General features: G+C 64.0%; 4 protein-coding genes across 5 annotated transcripts; 2 read left to right on the forward strand and 2 right to left on the reverse strand.

The window, feature by feature from the left end:
• The first annotated feature begins 438 nt into the window (after positions 1 to 438).
• Positions 439 to 4,403, forward strand: CAMK2N2 (calcium/calmodulin dependent protein kinase II inhibitor 2). Its single transcript, XM_030954740.1, has 2 exons — positions 439 to 677; positions 3,121 to 4,403. The coding sequence occupies exons 1-2, from the start codon at positions 509 to 511 to the stop codon at positions 3,189 to 3,191; spliced, it is 240 nt and encodes a 79-aa protein (XP_030810600.1). The 5' UTR covers positions 439 to 508; the 3' UTR covers positions 3,192 to 4,403.
• Positions 4,404 to 5,241: 838 nt separating this feature from the next.
• EEF1AKMT4 (EEF1A lysine methyltransferase 4) lies at positions 5,242 to 9,359 on the reverse strand. The gene is given in 4 exon segments (XM_030954738.1): positions 5,242 to 5,468; positions 5,471 to 5,690; positions 8,077 to 8,360; positions 9,176 to 9,359. Coding segments are annotated over 4 exon segments (756 nt in total). The 5' UTR covers positions 9,348 to 9,359; the 3' UTR covers positions 5,242 to 5,388.
• An 88-nt stretch (positions 9,360 to 9,447) lies between these two features.
• On the forward strand, positions 9,448 to 12,531 carry ALG3 (ALG3 alpha-1,3- mannosyltransferase). 2 transcript variants are annotated; one of them, XM_030954736.1, is made up of 9 exons: positions 9,448 to 9,697; positions 10,046 to 10,145; positions 10,233 to 10,380; positions 10,527 to 10,687; positions 10,823 to 10,943; positions 11,207 to 11,412; positions 11,647 to 11,723; positions 11,908 to 12,052; positions 12,153 to 12,531. In XM_030954736.1, exons 1-9 carry the CDS (start codon positions 9,463 to 9,465, stop codon positions 12,340 to 12,342), a joined length of 1,383 nt encoding a protein of 460 aa, XP_030810596.1. In that variant the 5' UTR covers positions 9,448 to 9,462; the 3' UTR covers positions 12,343 to 12,531. The 2 variants fall into 2 exon arrangements, with proteins under 2 accessions (XP_030810596.1, XP_030810597.1); XM_030954737.1 differs by having other exon boundaries at positions 9,448 to 9,613.
• A 420-nt stretch (positions 12,532 to 12,951) lies between these two features.
• VWA5B2 (von Willebrand factor A domain containing 5B2) lies at positions 12,952 to 21,225 on the reverse strand. The gene is made up of 21 exons (XM_030954604.1): positions 21,087 to 21,225; positions 20,586 to 20,747; positions 20,038 to 20,263; positions 19,779 to 19,933; positions 19,171 to 19,302; positions 18,934 to 19,058; positions 18,634 to 18,810; positions 18,441 to 18,551; positions 18,113 to 18,315; positions 17,716 to 17,830; positions 17,458 to 17,643; positions 17,224 to 17,383; positions 16,859 to 17,148; positions 15,547 to 15,772; positions 15,119 to 15,463; positions 14,912 to 15,049; positions 14,717 to 14,836; positions 14,396 to 14,473; positions 14,144 to 14,213; positions 13,827 to 13,935; positions 12,952 to 13,560 (listed from the first exon to the last, which is right to left on the reverse strand). Exons 1-21 carry the CDS (start codon positions 21,223 to 21,225, stop codon positions 12,952 to 12,954), a joined length of 3,876 nt encoding a protein of 1,291 aa, XP_030810464.1.
• Positions 21,226 to 25,012: the final 3,787 nt, after the last annotated feature.

The following is a 25,012-nucleotide window of genomic DNA, read 5'->3' on the forward strand; positions in this document are numbered from 1 at the left end:
TGGAGCAGGGTGCTGGGGGGCTGGAGCAGGGTGTTGGGGGGCTGGAGCAGGGTGTTGAGGATCTGTTTGGCATCACCTCTGCATGCCAGGGGAGGGCTCAGCCGTATCTGGTGGTCCTCAGCTGTCTGGCCCGGCACCCGGCTGTGACAAGGGTTCCCCTCTCCACAGGGGCACCCCGTGCTTGGGGGAACCCCCGAGCAGAGGCGGCCGCCTCGGAAAGGCTGTGCCGGGGGGAGCACTGCGCTCTGGGGCCGGGCCGGTGGCGCGGTCGGGTCCCCATCCCGAGCGGGCGCTCCCCGGGCACCGGCCCCGGGGGTCCCCCGTCCCTGTCCTGGCCGGGCCGGGCCGGGCCGCGGCGCTCCGGAGCCGCCCCCCGCCGGGGGGGTCCCCGCTCCCCCCGGATGCATGACTTCATCCTTCCGCCCGGGTTTCCTCCCCGCCGCCGCCGCCGCCGCCGCAGACCGGCTCCCGGCTCGGCGCGGCGCGGCTCGGCCCGCTCGGCCCCGCCATGTCGCAGGTGCTGCCCTACGGCGAGGACAAGGTGGGCCGCTACGGCGCCGAGCCCGAGGCGGGGGAGCTGCCCTTCAGCTGCCGCCTGCAGGACACCAACGCCTTCTTCGGGGGCAACCAGGGCAAGCGGCCCCCCAAGCTGGGACAGATCGGCCGCGCCAAGAGAGGTACCGCCGACCCCCGCCTCTGCCCCCCCAACCCCGCCTCAGCCCCCCCGGGACCCCCGCATCTGCCTTGCAGCATCCCCGGGTTTGTCCCGGGACCCTCGGATCTGCTCTGCAGCATCCCCGGCATCCCTGGTGCTGCCTCCTGCATCCCCGGCACTGCCCCACGGCATCCCCGAGCCCCCCGGATCTGTCCTTTTATCCCTGGTGCTGACTCCTGCATCCCCGGCACTGCCCCACGGCATCCTCGGAATCCCCCCATCTGTCCTGCAACGTCCCCGGCACTGCCTCCTGCGTCCCTGACGCTGCCCCACGGCATCCCCGGGACCCCCGCATCTGTCCTTGCATTCCCGGCTCTGCCCTGGAATCCCCGGCTCTGCCCTGCAGTATCCCTGGCTCTGCCCTGCAGCGTCCCCGGATCTGCCCTGCAGCATTCCCGGCACTGCCCCCCGGCATCCCCGGCACTGGCCCTTGCATCCCCGGCACCTTCCCATAGCAACCCCAGGATCCAGGATTCTGCCCTTGCTTCCCCGGCATTCCCGGCACCGGGCAGTGCATCCCTGGCACCCCCAAAATCGCCTGACGAGATCCCCAGACTCCCGATTCTGCCTTTGTATTCCCAGTTCTGCCCCATGGCACCCCCTGTCTCTGCCCTGCAACATCCCCAGCACTGCCCCACTGCATTCCTGCGACTCCCGCCTCTGCCTTGCATCCCCAGCACTGTCCCCTGCCACCCCGGCACCGCCGCCAGCATCCCCGGAATCTCCATGTCTGTCTGCCCTACATCAGCTCCAGCGCTGTCCCCCGGCAACCCTGAGCCTCCCCAGCTCTGTGACTGACACCCGCCCCCAGAACCCCAGGCTCCCCCATCCCCTGCTCCAGACACCACCACGCTGTTCCCGCAGCGCTGCCCCGCACCAGCCCCCGCCTCATGCCGGGACTACCCCTGGGATTGCCCTGCAGCATCGCTGGGGCTGCCCCGGGACTGTCCCCGAGCACCTCCATGGTGCCCCTGGGGCCCCTCGGGACTGCTCCTCAGCACCCCCGGGACTGCCCCCTTCTCATTCCGGATAAACAATCCTTTCTTTACCCGAGGATCACCAGGACAGCCCTCCTGGCCCCCTGAACCTCTCTCCCTTCGCGTTCTTGCCTGCCGCAGAGACCACCAGCAGCCTCTGGCCATGCTGATCAGAAAATCCCCCCCCACTTTACTGTGCCCCCAGGACTCCGTGAGCCCAGCTGTGTCCTGCCCCCCCGTACTTCCCCTCCTGCCGCAGAGACCCCAGCAGCTTCTCATCCAGCTTCCATCAGCACCCAAAGAACTGCCCCCCTCTCCTTCCTGCACCCTGATCTGTCACCACTGATCCTTCCCAATGCCTTGGGGACCCTTAAAAATGGCCCCCTCTTTTCCTGCAGCCCCCATCCCACCTGCTTGGGGGTCCTCCATAGGCAAACACCCCTCCTTAAGCTGCAGGGATAAGGAGGGAGGGGAGAATTCCCCCCCAGCTCCAACACACCCCAGCCCCACGGGGGGTGAGCGCTGCCTGCTCCACTGCCCCCTTTTGCAGTGCTGGAGGCTGGCTCTAGCAGCACCCCCGGGCGGATGGGGGGGTGGTTCTCCTTCGGTCGTGCTGGGGGTCCATCTGCTCTGCCAGTGATTCTGGTCTGGTTAATCCACCCCCAGGAGGGCGATGGGGGGGATTACTGACCCCCCAGTAGTGCTATTGGGGTGGGGGTCTGCCCTCCACCCCCAGAGTGATGTTGATGGGAGGCAGCTGCCCCGGCGGGCACGGTGTGGGGTAGGGAAGGTGTGTGCGTGTGTGTGTGTGTGTGTGTGTGTGTAGCTCCCTGGCGATGCTCACGGGGGTCTGTCCAGCCTCCCACCGCTGCTGCTGGGGAGGGGGCTGCCCAGTGGGTGATGCTGAGGGGGTCTCTCTGGAAGCTGACATGACGGGGTCTCTCCAGCCCCCCACGGTGACGCTGGTGGGGGTTCGTGCAGCCCACCATGCTCTGGGGGGCTGTCCGGCCCCCCCAGTGGTGCCGATGCTGAGGGTGGGTGTCCTGCGCAGCGGGTGATGCTGAGGGGGTCTGGCTGCCACCCCCGCCGAGCAGGCGGTGCCCCCCCCGCTGGGTCATTACCCATTCCAGTCCTGTTGCTCTCATCAGCGCCTGCCGCAGAGAGGAGGGGGGGTCCTTCCTGGTCTATTCCTGCCCCCCCCATTCCTAATCACCCATCCAGAGGCAGCCGGCTGGCTGCGGGGGGGATGCTGCCCCTACCCAAGGCGGGCAGGGGGGTGATCCCCCACCCTTCATCCCGACTGTACCCACCCGAACCCCCCTGCCCCGCTCCCGGGGGCACACCTGGAGCCTGACGGCGGCGAGAGCCGGGGTAGGGGGACAGCGGCTGTCGCGTCCCTTCGCCCACGCGCCCCCCCTGTCCCCGCAGTGGTGATCGAGGATGACCGGATAGACGAGGTGCTCAAGGGCATGACGGAGAAGTCGCCGCCGGGGGTGTAAGCCGGGAGCCGCCGCCAGGACCCGCCGGCCGAGCCCCGCTCCAGCCCGCCGCCCCGCATGCTGGCTGGAGCGCCGACGAGGAGGGGGAGGCCATGCCCGCTGCCCGCCCCGGCCCGGGGGGGGGCCCTGCAGCCACCACCACCCCCCCCCGAGCCATGCACTTTACCCCTCCGCCTCCCCCGGGGCCGGGACAAACCGCCGAGCCCCCCACCCTGGGCGAAGACCCCCCTGCCCGGGGAAGGGGCCCAGCCCCCTGCTCCGCGGCGCGTCCCCCCGATCCTCCTTGGCGGAGGGTCCCCGAATCCCGGGGCCACCCGGCCCCATGAGCGGGGGGGGGAGCGCTGCTGTCCAGAGACATTTTTTGCTCCATCGTTTTTTGCATGAGCTTGGTGGCCCGGGCGGCCGGCCCGGGGGCCGAGGGTCAGCCCCACCACTCCGGCACGCTTCTTTTTAAAACAGAAACTCCTCATATTTGTATTTTTATATCCGAATCTTTGTTAAAAACGATCTGCTGACGTTGAGATGTCAAAGTAACTGCATCGAGAAAACAAACGAAAACAACCAACCAACCAACAAAAAAAAAAGGTTCATATTTTTTTCCATAAGAAAAAAAAAGACAAAAAAAGAAGAAAAAACTAAAGGGGGGGCGAGAGTGATGGAGGGAGCATGAGGAAAGCCACAGGAGGAGGGAGGGGAGCAGGGACCCCTGGCCCGATCCCCGCTGGCAGGCAGCAGGAGCACCGGAGGGTTTGGCAGCATCACCGGGCGCTGCAGTTCCTTCCCGGCAGCACCGGGGCAGAGCCCACCGGGGCCGGCTGCAGGTGCCGGGGGGGTCCCAGCACTGCCCCTCGCCTGAGGGTGGTGGGGTCGGGGGAGAGTGGGGAGGGCAGGGACCGGCCTGAGTCGTTGTTTTTAATTTTATACTTTAATTTAATTTTATTTTTTAAGAAGCTTCTCGGGGGGTTCTGATGTGCATGAGAAACTTGTCATCTTTTTCAATAACCTACGAGTGGCATTTATGGAGACAACGACGCAAAAAAAAAAACACAACAAAAAAAAACCAAACAAAAACTGAGGAAAAAAAGAAAAAAAAAAGAAAAAAAAAGATACTTGTGTCATGATGTTCTACGAATGATCCATTGTAAATTTAAATGCCATTTTTCACTGTACTGGTGAACAAAATGCAATGAATAAAATACATTCATGTACCCAGGTGAAGCCGGTAGTCGCCTGCTCCTTTCTGTCCCTTCCTCGTGCCAGCTGGTTTTTGGGGTGCCTGTGGGATGGGGTGGCATGGCCAGGATGGGGGCTGACCCCGGAGCCCTTGGCTGGCTGGCTGACCCACTTACACCTTCTGCCCGAAATAGCAGCCCAGCAGCTCGCGCCTCTGTGCTGTCACCGCCCAGGAGGGTCCCTTTAGCCCACCCCAGGGGGAGTTGGTGCCCAAAGAGCCTCTGGGGACACTGCCAGTGGCACCCATGCACCTGCCACAGCAGCACACACACGCGGTGGCCCACCCATCACCCACCCTGGCACACACGTGTCACTGTGCTGCTGGCCCCAGGCACAGGGGGACACGGGCCAGGAGTGTGCAGCACGCTGGGACTGTCACCACAGGCAGGAGTGGGGATGGATGGGGAAAGAAGCAGATATGCTGCCCTTCCTGCCCTGTGGCACTGCCTGCCCCATGCTGGCACATTGCAGCCTGGACCCCCCACTACTTGTGGGGGGTGACAAGGACAAGGACACGGTGCCCTTGCACACCCCCAGGGCCAGGTCCTGGTGCAGGATGGGTTGGGGGGGTGGAGCAGTGGCACCCCCGATCCTGCCCCCCACAGCCAGTGCCAGCATCCCCATTCTGCCCTGAGCCTGGCTGTCCATGCCAAGGGGAAGGGATGGGGGACAGGGAGCCACTCCCTGCAAGATGGATGGGTGAAATTAAACCCGATTTGGTTTCATTACTGGCTGCAAAGCCTGGAGCCCTGGCTGCTCTCCAGCTCAGCAAGGAAAAGCCAGGGAGGGGGCACAGAATTACCAGAGCATCCCTGTGCCCCCCAGAGGAGGCCAAGCACCCCCCTCTTTCCTCCCATCACCCACATCACTGGGCAGCTCACAGGGGGATGCACCGGTTCCCGTTCTCCCACCTGTGAGGATGGAGCACCTTAAGGCTTTATTGGGAGGGGGGTGAGCCCCTGAGTCACAGCTGGATGGCGAGGAGATAGTCCTCGTCGTCGTCCGGGGGGGCAGGGGGCAGCGGCGGGGCGGGGGCCGGGGGGGCTGGTGCAGGCGGCGCCCCAGGGCCACATCCCGGGGCTCCAGGGGCTGCCCCTTGCGCATGACGTACAGGAAATAGTGGAAGGCTCCGGCGTCCCCGTCCCCGCAGGCAGCGTGGCGCAGGGACCAGCCAAAGGCCTCCTGGGCATAGTGGGGTTTGCGGAAGTGGGGCTGGGCGAAGGTGATGGAGATGAAGCAGCCCCCTGGGCGCAGCACCCGGCTCACCTGCGTCAGGAAAAGCCCCAGGAAGGGGTGGGGGAACACAGTGAGGTTCACCGCTTTGGGTCTGTCCCCAGGGATCCCATCACCATCTGCCAAAGAACCCTCCCAGCCTTTCCCATCACACCCCCACACCTCTTGTCCTAACCTTGTCCCCCCAAGAGACACCCCAGGTCTGACCTGTCCCCAGACCACCCACATGGAACAGGGGTCTCCATGCTCCATGTATCCCTGCACCCCAAAACTCTTCACTCCCACCCACAGCAGACAGCATAGAAACCCAACCCTGGCATGGGAAAAGCTTCACCCGTTCGAGCACAGGGCTCCCCCAGGCACAGCATGGGACACCCAATCCCACCCACCCCTGCCCAGACCACCCAGCACTACCACCAACACCCAGAATCAGAGGGGGATGCGGGAGGTGTTTGATGGGAAAGGACTCAACCCTTTTAATCACCATTTTCTCCCTGCTGGAATTAAGCCCCGTTAACAGGATGGAAAAGAACATCAATTTTCCTGCTTGGCTTTATCCAATGTCAAAAGGCTTTTACGGCCAGCGCCCGCGTGCTCAGCATGCAAAGGCAATGCCCGGGGCGGGCGGGCGTCCAGCCCCCTCCTCGCACCCTGCCCCAGGCGGGGACACCCCCAGACCCCCCCGGCAAGGGCAGAGAGTCACCGCTGCAGGGGACAGGGCTGGAGGCCAACTGGGGGGTTTCCCGAGCTCTGCTTTAATCCTGCTGGGAAGCTCCAGCTGGGGAGCTCTGGCTGGGGCCAGTGGAGGGGACAGGCAGCCTGCGTGTCCTCCCCTGCTGCGGCGGTGGCTTTTGAACCAAACCCTACCGGTTTTGGCCAGGAAAAGGGGAAGGCAGGTCTCTACATCCCTCTCTGGGCACCTGGCTCAGTATCCCTCCCTGCTAAGTGCCTGAAAATCTGCCCTGGGAAGACCCCAGAGCTTCCCAAGCGATGGGCGGGAGGGGGGTCCCCGGAGGTGGGGGCAGGCAGGGATCTCCAGCTGGAACTGAGCGAGGCATCCCGCATGTCCACATCCATCCCTCGTTAATAGAGCAATAATGGCCGTTGCTTGGAGACGAGTGCAGGAAACCTTCCCATCCTTCCCATCCGTCAGCGGGAGCAGGGGGGCCGAGGGGCTGCTCCCGCCACACCCGCTGTCCCCAGCTCACTGGGACAGGGCGTCCCTGCCGTGTCCCCACAGGCAGGGTGGATTTCCAGGTTCTTACATGCCCCCAGGGAGAGGAAGACAGAGGCTGTGAATCCCCCAGTGAAGGGGGATGGGGGTGGGAAGGGAGGTACCACGGATAGACCCCTCTGAAGGGACCTCCCAAACAGGGAGCAAGTGGGAACACCCAGCGAGTCCCCCTGGGGATGAGGACAGCAGGGACCGGCTGCAGGTGGAAGCTGGTACCCAGCGATGCTGGGGGAGGGCAGGGATTGAGCAGAGGATTAAAAAGGGGAAAAAAAAAAAGGGAAAATTAAATCCCTGCCGTTTGGCAAAATGACAAGGACAGGCAGCAGCGCTGGCAAGGAGGGCAGAGCACGGATAGCGAGCACAGCCCCACTGCCCTGCCGGGGGTTGCTCTCCCTCCCAGGCTCAGCCAGGCAAGAGAGGATTGGGAGGGTTGTCAACAGCCATGAGCACCCTCCCAGCACCCCGTGCCTGCAACCCCAGGGTGCCAGGGAGGTGCAGCAATTAATTATCCTGGCAGTTATTCCCGCAGGGTGGGAGAGGCTGCCAGGACCCGCACCCCCGCGCCGGGACAGGTTCAATCCGGTCCCGCCGCCGCCAATTAACAGGGCCCCGAGGCATCACCCGTCCCCGTGGACACGCCATGGCCCTGTCGATGCTGATGGGAGTTGCCATGGCAACACCAGACCAGATGATGGGGACCCCGGCTAAGGCGATCGAAGCTGGGGCGGCGGGTGCGGGGGGGCCAGAGCTCTCACAGCCCCACGGTCATCACCTTGCCCTGGGCTGGCAGGGCCACCTCGGTGTGTCCCCCTGGGTCCCCTGCAGCCACCCACGCTAGGATGGGGCCCATTTTTCCAGCCAACTCTTTGTATTTAGCATGCAAATAAAGAGAGGGGTCATCCAGCAGGACTGAGACACATCCTGCTCCATCCACCTCCCTGGGGAGGAAATGATGGGCTCTAAGAGGGGGCAGTCTCCCACCCCCAGGAGTGTTGGGAGCTCCCCCGGTGCCCCCCTGCAACACAGCTGAGGGGCAGGACAGAAACACCGGCTGGGAGAACAGGAACACCGGCTGGGGCACGCACAGGGAAGCAGGGCGGTGAGCAGGCACTCAGCACCTTCCCCCACCCCAAATAGGAATGGGGTCCCACCCTTGCACCCCTCCCAGGTCCCCCCAGCCCGTACCTCTGCCAGCACCCGGTGCATCGCGGCAGCCGCCTGGGGCGAGACGTGCCAGGGGTCGGTTTCCTCCACCAGGAGCACGTCGAGGGTGCCCTTCTCCAGCACCACGTCGAAGGAGGCGTCGGGGAAGGCGAGGGCGCGGATGTCCATGACGGCCCAGCGCAGGCCGGGGCAGCGGGCGTAGCGGGCGCGCATGGCCGCGATGCAGGCGGCCGAGAAGTCGATGCTGGTGACGTCGGTGTAGCCCAGCTTGTGCAGGTCGTGGCTCAGGGCACTGTTGCCACAGCCTGTGTGGGGCACAGCTCACAACAGGGCTCGGGGTGCCCGTGCCAGCACCCCAACTCCGTTCCCGTGGGGCAGGGGAGGTGTGGGTGGGCTGGGGCTGCTGCAGAGGGGCAGGTCATGGCTTTGATGCCGGCTAGTGAGGGTTGGGCGAGTCACTAATTACCCCTGTCCTGCCAGGTGGGTGCTTTGGGCTCCTGTCCTGGGGCAGCCCCGCACACCCGATCCCCTCACCTTGGGGTGGGAAGGCTGGAGGCAGGAAAGAGGCAGAGGGCGTCCCCAGTTATCCCTCCCGCAGTGCTGTGGGGCAGGAGCCGGCTGCGATCCCAAGAGCCTGCTGGATAACTCCAGTGGAAAATCAGGGAACTTCGGCTGGGGGTTTAACCCGGTGCGATGGCGAGAGGGATGAAGAACTGGTGTCTCAACAGGACACGGGGGGACACGGGGAGTGCTCCGCTACCAAGCCCTCCTCTCGGAGCCGCTCCACCGGGGCTCGGCCGCTCACCCGGGGATCCCGGGGAGGGGGGCGGATTTGGGGGCTATTAAACGCAGCTGGCAGCGGCTGATCCGCTAACAGGATCGGTGATTACACCCGCTTAATCCTGCCGGCGGATCAGACCGCAGGTGGGATTACGGGGCGGTTATACCCGCCAGCACCCCCGGCACCGGGGCCACCCCGCCGGGCCGGGCTGGGCGCAGCTCCCGGTACCGGCCCGGTGCCACACCGCCCTCTGGCGGCTAGCGGCAGCGCATCCAGCGGCGGGACCCCGAGCCCCGCCCGCCCGCCCTCCACCGGGCACGCCGGGCACGGGGCACGTACCGAGGACGAGGATGCGGTCACCGGGGCGCAGCTCGGGCTCCAGCTGCGGGAGAAACCGGGAGAGCCCCCCCAGCCACTCGCGGGTCTCGGCGCCCTCCCGCCGGTACAGCTCGTCCCAGAACCGGCGCCGCCCGTACCGGGGGGGGGCGGCGGGCGCGCGCCGCCGCTCCATGCCCGCGCGCGGGGCGGGAGCACCGGGCGCCACGTGCCGCCCGCGCCCCCACGTGCGCCTTCCGGGCCGGGCCGGCGCGCCGCGCTAAGCGCTCCGGGCGGAAACACGGAGCGGAATGGCGGCGGGGCGGGGGGCGGCGGCGCTGCGGCGGGCATGGCAGGAGCGGCGGGCGGCGCTGCTGGAGCCCCGCTACACCCCGCTGGTGGCCGCCTGCCTCTGCCTGGCTGAAGGCGGCGTCAACCTCTGGGTCATCCGCAGGGTCCCCTGTGAGTGCCGGGGCCCGGCCCGGCCCGGCGCTGCCTGGGGCTGCCTACGGGGATGGCGGGGCCGGTCCAGGGCGGCGCGGAGCGGTGCGGGGACAGCGACAGCTCGGCCCCGGGGTGGGCGGTGATGGCGGGGCTTGTCCCGGACAGCTCGGCCCCGGGGTGGGCGGTGATGGCGGGGCTTGTCCCGGGGCAGCGCGGGGGGCGGGGATGCCGCGGCCCCTCGGGTGACAGCATCCCCGGGCGGGGGCATAGGGCCGGGCCTGCATGGGGGCAGGGAGGGACGCGGGGCTGGGCCAGGGGTCCTGGATGTGGCGGCTCGGGAGAGCCCGTGCTGACAGCATGGCAGCGAGGCACAGGGTCCGGCTGGCGGGTGTGGAGGTGGGTCAGCCGCCGCAGTGCCCGCCGAGCCCCGCTGACCCCGCCGTCCCGCAGACACCGAGATCGACTGGAAGGCCTACATGCAGGAGGTGGAGGGCTTCGCCAACGGCACCCGCGACTACACCCAGCTGAAGGGTGACACCGGCCCGCTGGTGTGAGTGACGGGGACACCCAGCTCCCCGTGACCGGCGGCTCCCGGAGGGGCCGCAGGGCCCGGCCCCTCACTCCCGTCTCCCCACAGCTACCCCGCCGGCTTCGTGTACATCTTCCTGGGGCTGTACCATGCCACGGGCCGCGGCTCCGACATCCGCCTGGCTCAGTACCTCTTCGCCGGCCTCTACCTCCTCAACCTGCTCCTCGTCTTCCGCATCTACTGCCGGACCAGCAAGGTACCCTGAGGCCAGGGCTCTGCTGAGCCCTCACCCCGGCGGAATGGACACGGGCTCAGGGCTGGGGTGTGGAGGAGCTCAGCAGCAGCAGCAGGGAGTTCAGGACAGGCTGCTGATGACCCTTCTGTGTTTCTGTCCCCTACAAGGTCCCACCATATGTTTTCTTCTTCATGTGCTGCGCCTCATACCGCATCCACTCCATCTTTGTGCTGCGGCTCTTCAATGACCCTGTGGCCATGGCCATCCTCTTCCTCGCCATCAACCTCTTCCTGGAGGAGCGCTGGTCCTGGGGCTGCCTCCTCTTCAGGTGAGGGCCTGGGAGCTGCTCTCTGTGCCTGCTGGGTGTGTGAGCCAGCTCAGCCCCAGCAGGAGGCTGCGCTTGGCTCAGAGGCTGCTGGGGCTCCCTGTGGGGTCCGCAGTGGTAACGCAGCTTCCTGCTCAGCCTGGCTGTGTCCGTGAAGATGAACATCCTGCTCTTCGCCCCTGGACTCCTCTTTCTCCTCCTGCAACGCTTTGGTCTCCTGGGCTGTATCCCCAAGCTCTGCATCTGTGCCCTGCTGCAGGTGGGTCCCTGTTTGCACCTGCTGCAGCAGCAGGGAATAGGGGGCTGCCTTGCCAGGCTGCAGAGCCATGGGTGGAGACAGTGGTACCAGCACCTGTGGCCTCTCACAGCAAGCTGGGTGTTGATAAATAATCTAACTCACGTGGCTTTCATCTTGGCCTGACTGTCCCTGTCACCACACGTGGCACTGGGCTTCTCAAGAGGTAGCTGGGGTAACAGCAGCCTGGTGTAGGGCTCTGTGATGGTGCTGGTGTGTCCCTGCAGGTGGTTCTGGGCCTGCCCTTCCTGCTGGTGAACCCCGTGGGGTACCTGACCCGCTCCTTTGACCTGGGCCGCCAGTTCCAGTTTAAATGGACGGTGAACTGGCGCTTCCTCCCAGAAGAGGTTTTCCAGAATCGAGTCTTCCATGCTGCTCTGCTCCTGGCTCACCTGGCAGGCCTGGGGCTCTTTGCACTGCACCGGTGGCACAGGTGAGACCTGGGGTTCCTCACAGGTGTTGATCCCTGCCAATCCCATGTGCAGGATACATATCCATGACTCCCCTGCCCCTGCAGTGCTGTAGTCCTGGGATTGCAGGTGTGAGTTGGAGGGCAGTTACTGTTTATTTTGGGGAATGTACGGCCCAGGCATTGGGGCTCACAGGAGAACGTTGGGGTGGGAGAAATTTTCAGCAGCTGAGATCAATGTTTGTTTTTCCCTCTCAGTTCCAAAGAGAGCATCCTGACTCTGTTGAAGGATCCTGCCAAAAGGAAACCTGCATCCCCTCGCTTGACTGTCAACAATATCCTTTGGCAGGGTGGGCAGCAAGGAGAGAGGGAGAAGGCAGGGCAGGGAGAAACCTGGTTGGGTCCCAGGCCATGCAGTGCTGTTGTACCAGCCTGCCCTGGGGAAAGGAGCTATACTGGGGAGCTGTTGTGGGACCACACCTCCAGCCTCCTGTGTTTGCCCCCTTAATGCCAGTGCATGGATTGTCTTCATCCTCTTCTCCTCCAACTTCCTGGGTGTCTGCTGCAGCCGCTCCCTGCACTACCAGTTCTACGTCTGGTATTTCCACACTCTGCCCTACTTACTCTGGTGCACCCCGACCACCAAGCTGGCCCACATGCCCAAGTACGTGCTGGCAGGGAGGGGGGCACCCTCTGCTGGGACTCTGGGAGTGAGGGTGTCTGGTGTGTCCCCCACGCTGACCCCCTGCTTTCCCCCTGCACAGGGTGCTGCTGCTGGGCGTGATCGAGCTCTGCTGGAACACCTACCCCTCCACAGTCTGCAGCTCCCTCTCCCTGCACATCTGCCATGGACTCATCCTGCTCCAGCTCTGGTACGGCACAGCCCCCACGCCAGTGTCACACACCCCTCCACCGAGCAGGAAACCCACAGCCACGTCCAAGAAAGCCCAGTGAGAGTGGGGATGGCTGGCCACTGGGAACTGGCCTCTGGAACTGCCCCATCTGCCTGGTCTTTTCCCACTTGACTCCCAGGCTGCCCACAGCAATCCCAAGAGGGCCGTGAGCCTTGGAACTGTGCAAAGGGGGCAGGTATGGGGTCCCCCAAAAGGCAGGACTGCCGGAATAAAGGGGGCTTTATGTGCCCTTCCCCAAAACCCTTGTCCTGTGATGATGTCAGAACAGCTGTCCCTGGACTTGCCCCACCTGAGGGAAGGCAGAGCATCTTCTAGAGCCATGAGCACACTCACTTCCCAGCTGTGGGAAAGTGGTGCCCAGGGCTAGGCAGCAGCCTCTGGGGTGAGGTTAGAAGAGAGAAGCTGCAAAACTGCTTTGCCTCACGGTTTCATTTGCTCTGATGGAGCCCAGGAGCCCTCCAGTACAGCTTTTCCTATTCCCCTGCCTGCAGCCTCCCACCAGAGATGGCTGGGAAGGGGGTGGCCCCCTCCTATGATTCTGGTGAGTCCTGGCATGGCCTGAACGGAGCCAGCAGCTCTCTGCTGATAACAGAGACACCAGTGCAGGTGTCTTGGAGCCAGGTGTCTTTATTGGCCCCTTGGGCGGCCATCAGACGTTGTTGGGGTTGTAGCACAACATGTTCAGCTTGATGTTCTCGTCCCAGTGACGCAGCAGCAGGAACAAGTGCCTGGCTGCCCCTTTGAGGCAGCCCACGTCCACCCCCTCGGGCAGGCGCTGCGCCTGCAGCCACGCGTCCGCCTTGGCTGCCACCAGCTCCCACTCCTCAAAGAAGCCAGCGCAGCGATGCTCCAGCCACGCCAGGGCCACCGCCGTGGCCCAGCTGGCACTCTCCAGATCCTCTGGCCCCATGTCCTGACAGCTCACACCGGCCTCGGAGGGGGCAGCCGAGTGGGGCCCGGTGTCGGACTCGGAGCCGTGCCCGCTGTCGGCCTGCGCCCACGCGGCCACGCTGGGCACCTCGGAGCAGGTGCTGCGGGACGGGGGCGAGCTGGGCTGCGGGGCTGGGAGGGGCTCCTCGCCCTCCTCAGCCCCGGGTCCCACCTCAGGCAGGCTCCTGGCCCCTGGGGACACGGGGCTGAGGCTGGCACGGTGGGAGGCGTAGGGGGAGGCGCGGCGCAGGCGGTCCAGGGGGATCTGCACCACTTCAGAGAAGCTCTCGGTGAGCTGGAACGGCCCCCGGGCTTGCTGCAGCTGCACCTGCAAGGAGGGGGCACAGACGAGTGGAGGGGTCACGCAGGGGTGCAGACCCACCGCAGCACCGAACGCTGGGGGCTGCAGGAGTGTCCCTGGGGCACAGGGACAGTCTAATGGCCCCCAAAACCCAACCCAGATCCCCATGCAGGGCTGACACAGCATCTTGCACTGCTCATGCTGCCAGGCACGACCTGGGTGGCTCAGCTGGCACCCAGCAGGGCAGGTCCCCCCGCTGGGATGGGGACAGGGGACAGGCAGCAGGTCCTTACCAGCGGGACGTAGTCATGGCTGGCGTGGTTGCTGGAGCGCTCGCTCTCTGGGCTGAGGCACTGCGGGCGCAGCACCAGGCTGGGACCCCTGCGCCTGCTCAGGCTAAACCTGTGGGGTCACAGGCAAGATAACAGGATTGGGAGGAATTCCTGAAAGGCAGCTGGACACCAGTCAGCTGCAGGGAAGGGGCTGGAGTCCCAACCCCCCCCACCTATGCTGCAGGAGCTGGCAGGAGACAAGGGACCAGCAGTTGTCCCCCTCTCCCCACAACATGCCATTTTTTGGTCCCTTGCATCCCCCCATCCCACAGCGTCACCTGGAGCCTGCGATGCTCTCTGTGGATTTCTGGGAGCCCATGGAGGTGGTGGAGGGGCTGGATGGAGGCCCTGCGAGGGGGAGAGTTAAGCACAGTGGGAACATGATGCACCCAGAGGTGTGTCCCACTGCCCAGTACCTGGGAGGGCAGCTCAGCCCACGTGCCCAGGGTACTGAGGGCACAGTGAATGCTCCAGCTGTGGCAGGGCATCGAGGGTAGCCCATCTCCCACCCTCATGCAGCCTGGACACACCGTTTGAGTAGTTCTGCTTTTCCCAGCCAAGGGTAGGGGAAGACATGCTGGCCAGAGACCTGGCGATCTCGTCTCGCTCTGAAAAGGGCAAAATCTTGTGGGGCCCTGGGCTCCAGGGACCCCTAGAGCTCACAGCTGCTCTCAGGGGCTGCTGTACTGTCCTCCCACGCTCCCCTCCGCAGTACAGCCAGATGCCTCTTTCCACATGTCCACAATACCCGGGGCAGGACCAGCCCCTCACAGCCACCAGCTGAAGGTCTCCAGAGACCGCAGTGCAGATCCCCAGGGAGGATAAATTGACATAAAGGTCTGAGTCAGTACCTGCAGTGCCAGGGGCCTCATCCTGCTCCTCTACCTCCTGCTGCTGCCCCTGACCCGCTGAGGAGCTCCGGTGGTGCCAGTTCCCTGCCGCAGCAGCTCGTGTCCGGCTGGCTGAGCCAGCTGCAAGGGATGAGGCCACCTCAACCCTCTGTCCCCTTGCTGTCCCCTCTCGTCCCACCAGGCCCTTGTCCGTACCTATGCCCCACACCTCGGGGGCTGCGGGCAGGGCTGTCTGCGTGGCACTGTCCACGGGCACCAGGCGGGTGTAGAGGGAAGGCACGTTGCAGGCCTTGCTGGTTTGCACGGCTTTCAGGCGGAACCGGCGGGCAAAACCTGCCCGGAGCAAGGCGGTTAGAGCGGGGGGATGCCAGAGCCACCCCGGGGAGCCGCACCAGCACCCACCCTGCTCCAGCTTGGCTTCCCGCTGCGCCACGCTCTCACTGTCCCGGACCACGGAGCACGCTGCCAGGCGGTGCAGGGGCTTGTCCCAGGCTTTGGCCGCCCGCCGCGGCGGGTCCTCCCTGCCCGGCCCCTCCCGGGGCTGCAGCAGGGACTCCAGCGAGGCTGTCACTTCCCAGGACACCGGCGTGCCGGCCCGCAGCGCATGGATCACCACCTGGCAGCGCAGGGGCACGCTGGCATCCCCCAGGCTGGGCTGCCCCGCCTCGGGCGCTGGCGAGGCGCTGAAGAGGTAGGAGGGCTCCACCAGCATGTCCCAGTCCAGGTGGGTGGGCGAGAGGAGGTTATCTGGCAACGGCAAAGGCTGGGCTCAGCAAGGCGGGGGCACCTGGCCCCACCCCACCGCCCTGGTCCCCAGAGCCAGCACACACTTGACTCCGCTGCACCGGGCTGCATTTGCCGTGGCTGGGGTCCCAGCTCATCCAGCCGCCCCTCCAAGGACTGGTTCCTCTTCTGTGACACCTTTTCCAGGGCCTGGCAGAGCCGATGGGCATCCAGCTCCCCGTGTGGCGTGGAGAAGCTGCGCCCAGCCAGGGCAGCACGTGCCAGCACCTTCTTCTGCCGCGCCAGCTCCTCCGTGCTCAGGGCCACTGTCACCTGCGGTGGGGACAAGGCTGTTGGCAAGGCCAGCACCGAGCCCAGATTGCCCTGAGCTGCAATGGGGCACCTGCACCCCTCCTGCTGCTGGCTGGAGCCTTGGCTGTCAGTACTCTGCAGGCTGGCACCAGCTGCTTCCCAGGGATGCTGCCCTGGCACCACAGGCTTGGGAAGCACCCACACAGGAGTTTGCAAACATCCCTGGGGACTGACTCAGGCTGATGCTGGAGTTGCCAGGGATTTGTGTGTGTGCAGAAGTGAGGTTAACTAGGATACTCAGGCTGGATGATGTTACAATGGGATGCATTCCCCAGTGCAGAGTGGTGTCCCTGCATTGAGATGCTTCCCCTAAAAGCCATGTCAGGGCAGTGGCACCCATGCCACCTCTCGCCCCGGCAGCAGGGAGTTGGGAGGATCATTTACTCTGCAGGGAAATCACTTACGCTTGACATTTCAGCAGCAAAGGGCACCAGCTGTGCTGCTGTGTGACAGGAGTTGGTTACCTAAGCCGTGCCACTGGGAAGGAGCATGTCCTGGTGCTGGGTGACAGCTGGCCTCACCAAGCCTTGGGGCCATCGTCACCGGGGCAGCTGCCTTCCCCCACCCCAGCGACACAGCTGGGTTTTAAACCCAGGTATGAAGCAACAGGGATGTGGCCCATCGCTAATGAAGCATCTGGAGTGTTGGCTGAGGGCTGAAGGAGCCAGGCTGAAGCCCAGCCAGGCAGCCTTTCCTTTCTGGCTCAACAGATTTGTTACGTGATGCCAGCCCAGCTATTTTCATTTGGTTTCTGCAGCTTTAAGGTGTCACTGAGCTGGCTCAGGGGTCTGTTAGACACTCAGCTGAGTGCTGGCTAGGGACACTAAGGAACCAGCTGCCCGGTCCCCAGCTGTCCCATTGTAGTAGGGCAAAACCACCCAGAACATCCTCGTGGCATCCACTGCTGATCCTTGCTTAAGATTCAGGCTACAGCACTGTTTCCCAGCCCAGTGGGCAGATGCCTGGGCACAACAGGGCAGCGAGGCCCCAGCCAAGCCATGAACAAACCCCACACCATGAGCCCCTGCACCCCCTTGGCATCCTTACCTTGGTGCCAGCTGGGGCAGAGGGCAGCGGGGCAGATTTGGTGGAGGACTCGCAGAGGGACAGGCTCTTCTGGCCCTGCTGGGAGGTGACATCAGCACCAGGGCCCGAGGAGCCACCCTCGGGGGCCACATCCCGGGAGCCAGTGGACTCGCTGCTGGTGGAGCTGCGGGAGAGCAGCCCCTGGCTGCGGTCAGTGCTGACAGAGCAGTGTGTCAGGACATACTGCTCCTGGATGTAGGAGGGCTGGTAAATCCGCTTCCAGATGTCTCCCCCAGAAACAGGATCAATACCTGCCCGGTGAGCACACGCCCTGTTAGCCCATGGCTCCCCCGACTGCCCCTGCCCCAGCTCTGGACCCCACTCACTCCGCTCTGACACCTCTGTACTTCCAGAAAAAACATCCAGGGAGGCATCCCCAGTTCCTGGGTGGCTCTGGGGTGGCTGGCGGCTCTCCCCAGGACTGGGCACTTCCTGCTGGGAGAGAAAGGCTGAGCCCCGGGAGCTCTGCCGAGCCCCATCCTGGCCCTAGGAGAGAGAGGACAGCACCATCAGCCCCCAGCTGGGACCAGGCCACCCTCCCCAGGCCGTGCCAGCCGTACCAGTGGGCGCCTGTCCCCGAAGCGGGCGATGCTGTAGAGGACGCAGTAGCTGACAAGGCGGTCCCCAGGGTACAGGGCCGGGAGCTCGGTGGGTGACAGCAGAGCCTCCATGCTGTCGGGGACGTACCAGTCGATGGTGATGTCGCTGATGGCCGGCTCGATCGCCTTCTTCAGGGACTTGATCAGCTGGGGGGGAGTGCAGGCAGTGCCACACAGGGCGGTGTCCCCAGTGCCCCCCCTGCCCTGCCTGGGTCTTACCTTGGGCTGCAGCCTCTCAGCTGGGCTCAGGAACTCGGCACGGCCCCGGCTCACCTTGGCCATGGCCTTCAGCAGCCACCGGCACACCCGCGGGCCCATGCCAAAGCTGAAGCACCTGTGGGAGAGCCAGGGATGGAAAGCCATGGCTGGGCTGGGCTGGAGGCTGGCACACGCAGTGATGAGCCCTTTAGCGGGGATGGGCAGGGGGATCTGACAGCCAGAGTGCTGCCCTGGGGCACCCCAGGAGGAGCCGAGGCGATGGGCTGAGGGATGCGATGGGTGAAGGACACCCTCGGGGCAGGCTCAGGTAAGATCTGATGCTGCACAAGGAGAAATCAGTGGGAACAGCATGGGGGATTAGGGAACACGGAGACCTGCCGCAGTGCCGGTGTCGTACCTCACGGTGCTGGCCTGCCTGCGCACCAGCCGGAGGATCCTGCTGGCACTGCCCGCTGCTGCACCGGTGAAGAGGAACAGCTGGCGAGGGTAGCCATGGTGGAGGGGCTGTGCCAGCGCCCAGCCCAGGGCTGCCAGCAGGTTGGTGCCACCAGGGTCTGCCCGCAGCCCGCCCAGGTGCTCGCAGGCACGGTGCAATGTCTCCTGTCAGCACAAAGAGCTGGCCTTGCAGCTGTCCCCTGGCTCACCAGCCCCCAGCCCAAGCCAAGGAGCTGGGAGAAGGACAAAGAGGGGTTGGTGGATCCCCAGGATCTGCCTGTGGCACTCACGTTGCTGCAGAGGCGACTGGATGGGAAGAGCGACTTGATGTCAGCGCCGAAGCTGGCGAGGTTGAGCAGTGTTCCTGACGGGAGGCTCTTCAGGGCCACCAGCAAAGCCTCCTGAGGTGACAGCAGGGACCAGGGACAGCTGCTAAGGGCTGGCCACCCGGGGAGCCCCCCTGGACCCATGGCCGTGCCTCACCTTGACCTTGTCAAGGTCAGGGCCACTGATGGAGTCGCTGCGGTCGATGAGGAAGAGGATCTCGCGGGTGACGCTCTGCAGGGCCCCGGGGACGCCCTCCACAGCCGGGCAGAAGTTCAGCATCAGCACAGGGTTGGGGAAGATGTCCTTGTGGAAACGCTTCTGCACGAAAGCCACCTGCGAGCCAGGCAGGTCAGGGCTTTCTCACACACTCTGGACCACAGCAAGGTCTGCCTCGCCCACACCCCACCACCTCCCCTTTCCTACTCTGGCTGGGGAGCAGTGGCCCTGCCCTGTCACCTGTCTCTCGCCACTGCTGTCCTTCCTGGCAATCCGCACGTAATCCCGGCGGCTCCGGATGTGTGCCTCGTACTCGGGGTATGTCATGGTGCCATCCTCAATCACCAGGTGCGGGCTGTGGGGCTCTGAGGGGCACGGGAGAGTTTAGAGTTACCCTGGGCTGCAAGGGGCTGGGGGATGCTCTGCATGTTTCTGGGGTGATGCCTCAAACTCTCCAAGGGCACCATCTCCCCTCACCACAAGGGTAGAGGATGATCTCCAGGTCCCTGTCGTAGCGGTGGGGCTCGGCTAGGGTGACACAGGTGGTGGTGGCAGAATTGGCCCAGGGGTCGGCATCAGCTCTCAGGGCATGTGATGGGCTCTCCAGCCCTGCAAAGAAGGGAAGGCACCAGGTAAGTCCCTCACAAACCCCCTCCTCAGCCCCCCACTCACCAGGCCCCACAGCAGTGACTTGTTCCTGACAGAGCTAATGGGATTGACTGGGTCAGCAGCAAGGAGCACATCCCCACCAACCAACCAACTAACCAACCAACCAACCAACCAACCAACCAACCAACCAACCAACCATCTTCCCCTCCTCACCCACCCTCTCCCCAGTGCATCACATCACCCCAGGGAAGGGGGCTGCTGACCTAGAGCTGCCCAAAGGCACAGGCAGGGTGACTTTGAGGGGTCCCAGCCCCGGGGATGGAAAGGAAAAAGGGATTCTTCACCTGGAGGGAGTGCAAGAGGATGCCCAGGAACAGGCCCTCACATCCTCCTAGAAGGGAGGGACCAGGGAACATCACCCACATTTTAAGGAGGGTTTACACAAGCAGCTGATAACACCCAAGCCACACCCCTACCTGCCAGCAAGCAGGGGCCCTTCACCAGCAGCTCGAAGGAGAACTCGTAAGGAAAAGGGTTGTAGGGTCGTCCCCGAAAGACATCCACGCTGTCCACAGGCACCACAGTGGGTGACTGGCTCCGGGCACCTGGCCCCCCAAAACAGCTTGTGGGGCTGCAAGGGGAGAGGGGGTGATGGCTCCTGCCCCCCGGCCTGCTCGCCCAGCATTGGCATCGCCCCCCTGGGATGGCAGAGACTGAGGAAGCCATGAAAATCACCATAGGGCCAACCTGTCGTCACACAAGCTTGCCGGCTCGCTCTCGGGGTCGGCGGGGACGTGGGGTGCGAGGATGGGGGGCAGCAGGAGGCGCAGGGCCCCATCTGGCAGCGTGGGCAGCTCCTGCACTGTGTTCAGGGTGACAGCCAGGCTCTCCGAGGGGCACAGCGTGCCGGTGACAATGATGAAGGTGGAGCGCTCCACGTCCTCATCCAAGACAAGGTGGCCTGGGCAGGAGAGGGATGAGGGATGGGGGAGGTCAGTGAGGCATGTGGGGTTGTGGAAGAGGTCATTAGTGGCCCTAATCGCTCCCAGAGGTGACAGCGGAGCACAGGTGTCACAAAGGCTGTGCGCATGGTGGCAGAGCCCCAGAAGAGGTGGAGGGAGGGTAAAGGAGACGTGGAGATCTCCATCCCCAGAGACCCGCCAGGCACTGGGGTGGCCTGGCAGGGGCTCTCAGCCCCTCATATTCTCGCACACTTCCCCCCTGCCCGTTGTGAGCCTGCTGGCCAGGAGCACCCCGAGCGGCGCCCGTGGCAGGGCACTCACCGCGGGCGCAGCGGCGCGGGCGCTCGGGGCTGGGGCTGCACTGCAGGCAGCACTCCTGCGCCCGCGGCCGGCTCTGCCGCTGGAACGTCACCCGCCGGCTGCCCGCCGCTGCCTCAAAGCCAGCCACCACCTCCGAGTCCTCCAGCGGGTAGATGAAGATGCCTGCAGGCAGAGGAGAGCCCCGGGGCAGAGGCCGGCACGGCGGCGGCACGAACAGCCCATGGGAGCCCCTGTCTGACTCACAGCACGTGAGCGAGACACAGGAGCGACCCAGAGCGAGGATGGAACCCTCCTCTTCCTCCGTGCTGGCAATGTTTGCTCAGTCTCACTCTCCTCCTGCCCACAGTGTGTGACAGCGGCCCCAGCTCTGCTGGCCTCCGTCTTTGCTCCCCAGCCTGAGCAAGGTTTGGGGGTCGGGACACAGACGGGGGGCAGGCAGGATGCTCTCCAGCACAGGGGCTTTCAGGGCAGTCCCTGCCACACCTGAGAGCCCCCCCTTACCTTCCACGGGCTCCTTGTGGGGGTTGCTGTACAGGAGGTGAGCGGTGATGCTCAGGGAGTACCCGTTGGCACAAGCCTTCACCGTGGAGCTCTTCAGGGGCAGAGCCTCCCAGGACAAGAGGGTGTAGAGGCCTGGCATGGTCCCTCAGTGGGCAGCTGTGAGCAGAGGGAAGGCAGGCACTGGATGCCCAGGGACGGGGTCTGCTGGAAGGGGCTTCTGCCCACAAGCCATTTACATCTGCCCAGCCCGAGAGAGGGAGCAGGTCTCCAGCCCTCCCACATGCCAGGCTGCTCTTCAGCATGCACAGAACTCATGGACCTGGACCCAGGTCTCTCCTTGGACCCCAGCCCACCTGCAAACCAGGTCTGGAGCCACAGGATCCCACAGAGAGGGCAACAAAACTCCTGTGGGCAGTGGTTCCATGCAAGCCCCAAACCCTGGCAGACAAACAGGGACTCCTGGACAGAATGGATAATGACCAACCACATGCAGCCCATCTCTCAGCCACCCCAGAGCAGCTCCAGAGCCTCTCCAGGCCATCCCCTGCACTGGAGCATCTGCTGCTCCCATCTCCATTCGTCCACAGAGGTTACCAGGGTAATTTGTGTAAAAAAAAGCCAACTAGAAGGGTGAGAAGCCCACAGTGTAACTAGGACAAAGCAGCCAGCAGTGTTTGCTGGGGGTTTAATAATTAACAACAAGGTCAGTGCTGCATGGAGGAGCAGCACAGAGGGAATGCACTGCAGGGTGGAGCCCGACAAGTGGACGATCATCACCTTCTTTGCCCAGAAATGGATGTGTCTAGGGTCCCACCTCTTGGCAAGAAGAGAATTGGCTGGGGATGCCTTCCAACCATGGCACCAACCCACTCCATACCTCTCTTTCCCTTGGGAAAAACACCCAGGAGCAGCATCACAAACAATTGTCTGGAGTCAAAGCCTCTCTCCAACATCGGCCCACCCTGTGCCATCAAATATTTGTGTAAAATATTCCTGCCAGCCTTAGCCCTGGCCGTGTGGATCTGTGCACAGTGTGCATGGGGCCTGCTCCACACGTGGGTCTGCACCTCTGCTCTGCCCCAAGCCCCTGTGACGCAGCGAGGCCCCTGCCCCAGGCCATGTGCTGGTGCTGCAGCACACAGTGTGCCCAGGGCAAGGACAGAGCCAGGTACAACTGAGCCATCTGGTGCCCCCACTCCAGTGGCCTTCATCCTGGGAACAGCTCATAGGAGCTTCGGCAACGGGAGGCTCGGGGTGCCCTCGGCGTGGGGCCACAGAGTGCCTCTCACAGAGCATCCTTGAAAGAGGAGCAGGGCTACATCCTTGGAGGCAGCACCAGGACCAAACTCTCAGCTGGCACAAAACAGGGAGCCTTGGAGAAGTGCAGAAGTACATTAGCAACGTGGCTGCATCCCAGGAAAATGAGTCCATTACACCAGAGGAGAGCCATTTACCTGCTCAGCTGGCATTGCAGGGTGATGCTGGCAGATCCTGGCCACCCAACCACACCCCATCATCACCAGCCCTCCACCCTCTGTGCAGGACGCTGCACACACTGCTGCACCCCCAAACCGTGCTCCCAGCACACGAGGTGGCACAGGGTCCCTGCACAGCCTGCTGCTCCTCCACACTTGCAGTTCCACAGTTGGGCACAACAACAGCTGGTTCCTGCCCTGACCACAGCACCCAGATGGGATCTGGAGACCAGGGTGCCTCCAACCCAGCCACACTGAGCATTAAAGATGTATTTCTGCCCAGAGCTGTTTAATTTGTTCCCAAGGCAGCCAGTTTGATGCTCAGCAACGTGCTGGTGTTTGCCGTGCCGCCTGCCGGCCGGGTCACTGCCATGTTTACCAGGGACTGCTGCAGAGGCCGTCCCGTGTTATCACTTCTCTTTACATTCACCTCACAGGGTAAACAGGCCCCATCTGGCCCTGCCATGCTTTGTGCTGGCTGCTCTAAGCCCTGTGCTAATGAATAAAACCAGACCTGATGGTCCTCACCCAGCCTCTTCATCCTCTTTCCCTGGGGCAGCAACTTGTCCCCAGAGTCCAGTGGGGCATCACCAACAGGTCCCCAGCCCTCTCCCCATGCCCAGCATTATTTCCAGTACCTTCACAGCCCCCTCTTCTTCCTCCCCTCCACCTACTGCCTGCAGGAGCTGGTTTAACCAGCAACACCCCCAATATAAAGGGGCTACAGCAGGCTGGGGGTAGCTCTCTGTGCTGGCAGCTAAAAACTCCGTGAAGGCAAGACAGAGCTGACTCTTCCCTGGGTCAGAATGAATCAATGTTTCTCGTCTCGCCTGTGGGCAGGCTGAGTTTTCCAGCCAGGCTGGAAAGGGAAGCAGGTGCCTGAGCCCAGCAGACCCTCCTCAGCTGCCTGGGGAGTTGCCAGAGTTTCACCTGCTGCAGCAACAGCCGCCCAAGCCGGGGTTCAGCACGGTCCGGGGGAAGGAAGAGGCCAAACCCGACACAGGCAGACCCAGCGGAAATTTCCATTGGTGACAGACACACAGGCAGGTTCAACAGAAAGGATGGAAGGAGAGGAGCCCAACTTCTGCACGAGTGCCTGGAGTGAGGAGCCATTGCTGCCCCTCTGCTCAGCTGCATTACCCCAGCTTCCCTGGCCTCCCCGCCCTGCAAGACATCCCATGGGGCACAAAGGCAGGAGAGCAGGATCCATCCCAACTCCTGGAGCATGGAGAAGGCCATGGAGCCAGGAGGTGATGGTGCTGCTGCCCTACACCCATGGAACACACCACTTTGCAGAGCCCAAAGAGGAGTGAAGGGGGAAGGAACTGCTGGATGGGGCAAAGGACTGTCTCCAGCCTGTGGTGCCTCTGCTTTGTCTGCTGGGGAGTGGGAACAGAGAGCAGAGCCCACTGCACACGTGCGTGCAAGCTGGCACTCACACCCTGACTCCAACACCACATCCAGGACCACCACCCCCAGGACCTGAGCTGCTGCTGTCCCCAGAGCCACTAAAACCCCTGGAAATCCCATCCTTGTGTCAGGGAACAGGAGTTACTTGTCCTCAATGCACCCTAACACAGGCACCCCCCAAAGGAAAAGTCCCAGCCCCATGGATTCCCCTGACAAGGGCAAATCCTGGCAGGGCAGCCCCACAGAAGGGTCCCAGTGTCCCCCACCACGGGACAGCCGTGGCCTGGCCCAGGGACTGGTTGCTGATAACCTGGAGCGTGTTCCCAGCAGTTGCTGGAGCCAGCCCTGTCTGCTCCCTGCCGGATGGTGATTTCAGCACTTTTGTGGCCCTGCTGTCTCATCTCCACCTCTCACCCCTCCCATGACCCAGAGCTGCCCTGACAGCCGATGCACAGCCCTGGGACACCGAGGAATTGCGGGACACCCTCGGGGTCCCAAGCCGGCACGGTCCCTGCCCTGCCTGCCCCTGGCCCTGCTCCTTACCTGGAGGAGGAGGATGAGGATGACACAGAGGCTGCAGGCTCCTCTCAGCACCCGCTGGGTCCGTGCTTCCTGCAGAGCTCTTTTCCCTGGGGATGGGTTTCCCTGTCCCTCCGTCAGGGTGGCTGCGGTACCCGGGGGATGAGCGGTCCCTCCCCGCCTCTCCCTGCTGCAGGCTCCCTCTCTGGCACTGGCTCCTTCACCGCCCTCGCTCCATCCCTCACTCCCTGTGCCAGCAGCAGAGCTGCTCCAAGCCCAGCCTCATTAAAGAGACACACTCCCTATACGGGCACCCCGCGGGGGTGGGGGGATGCTCTCACGGGCAGCGCTGGGGGGCTCAGGGGGCAGCCAACACCCTCACACAGTGACAGGCACCAGCCAAGAGCACAGTCCACGGCTGTGGGCTGCTCTGGACCCACAGAATAGCAGTGTCCAGGCAAACTGAGGTACTGGTGAGACCCCTGGGGATGCTGCAGCACGAAAAACCACAGGGTTTGTGTG

Source organism: Camarhynchus parvulus, chromosome 9 (assembly GCF_901933205.1).
Source record: "Camarhynchus parvulus chromosome 9, STF_HiC, whole genome shotgun sequence".
In the NCBI taxonomy this organism is placed as follows: domain Eukaryota; kingdom Metazoa; phylum Chordata; class Aves; order Passeriformes; family Thraupidae; genus Camarhynchus; species Camarhynchus parvulus.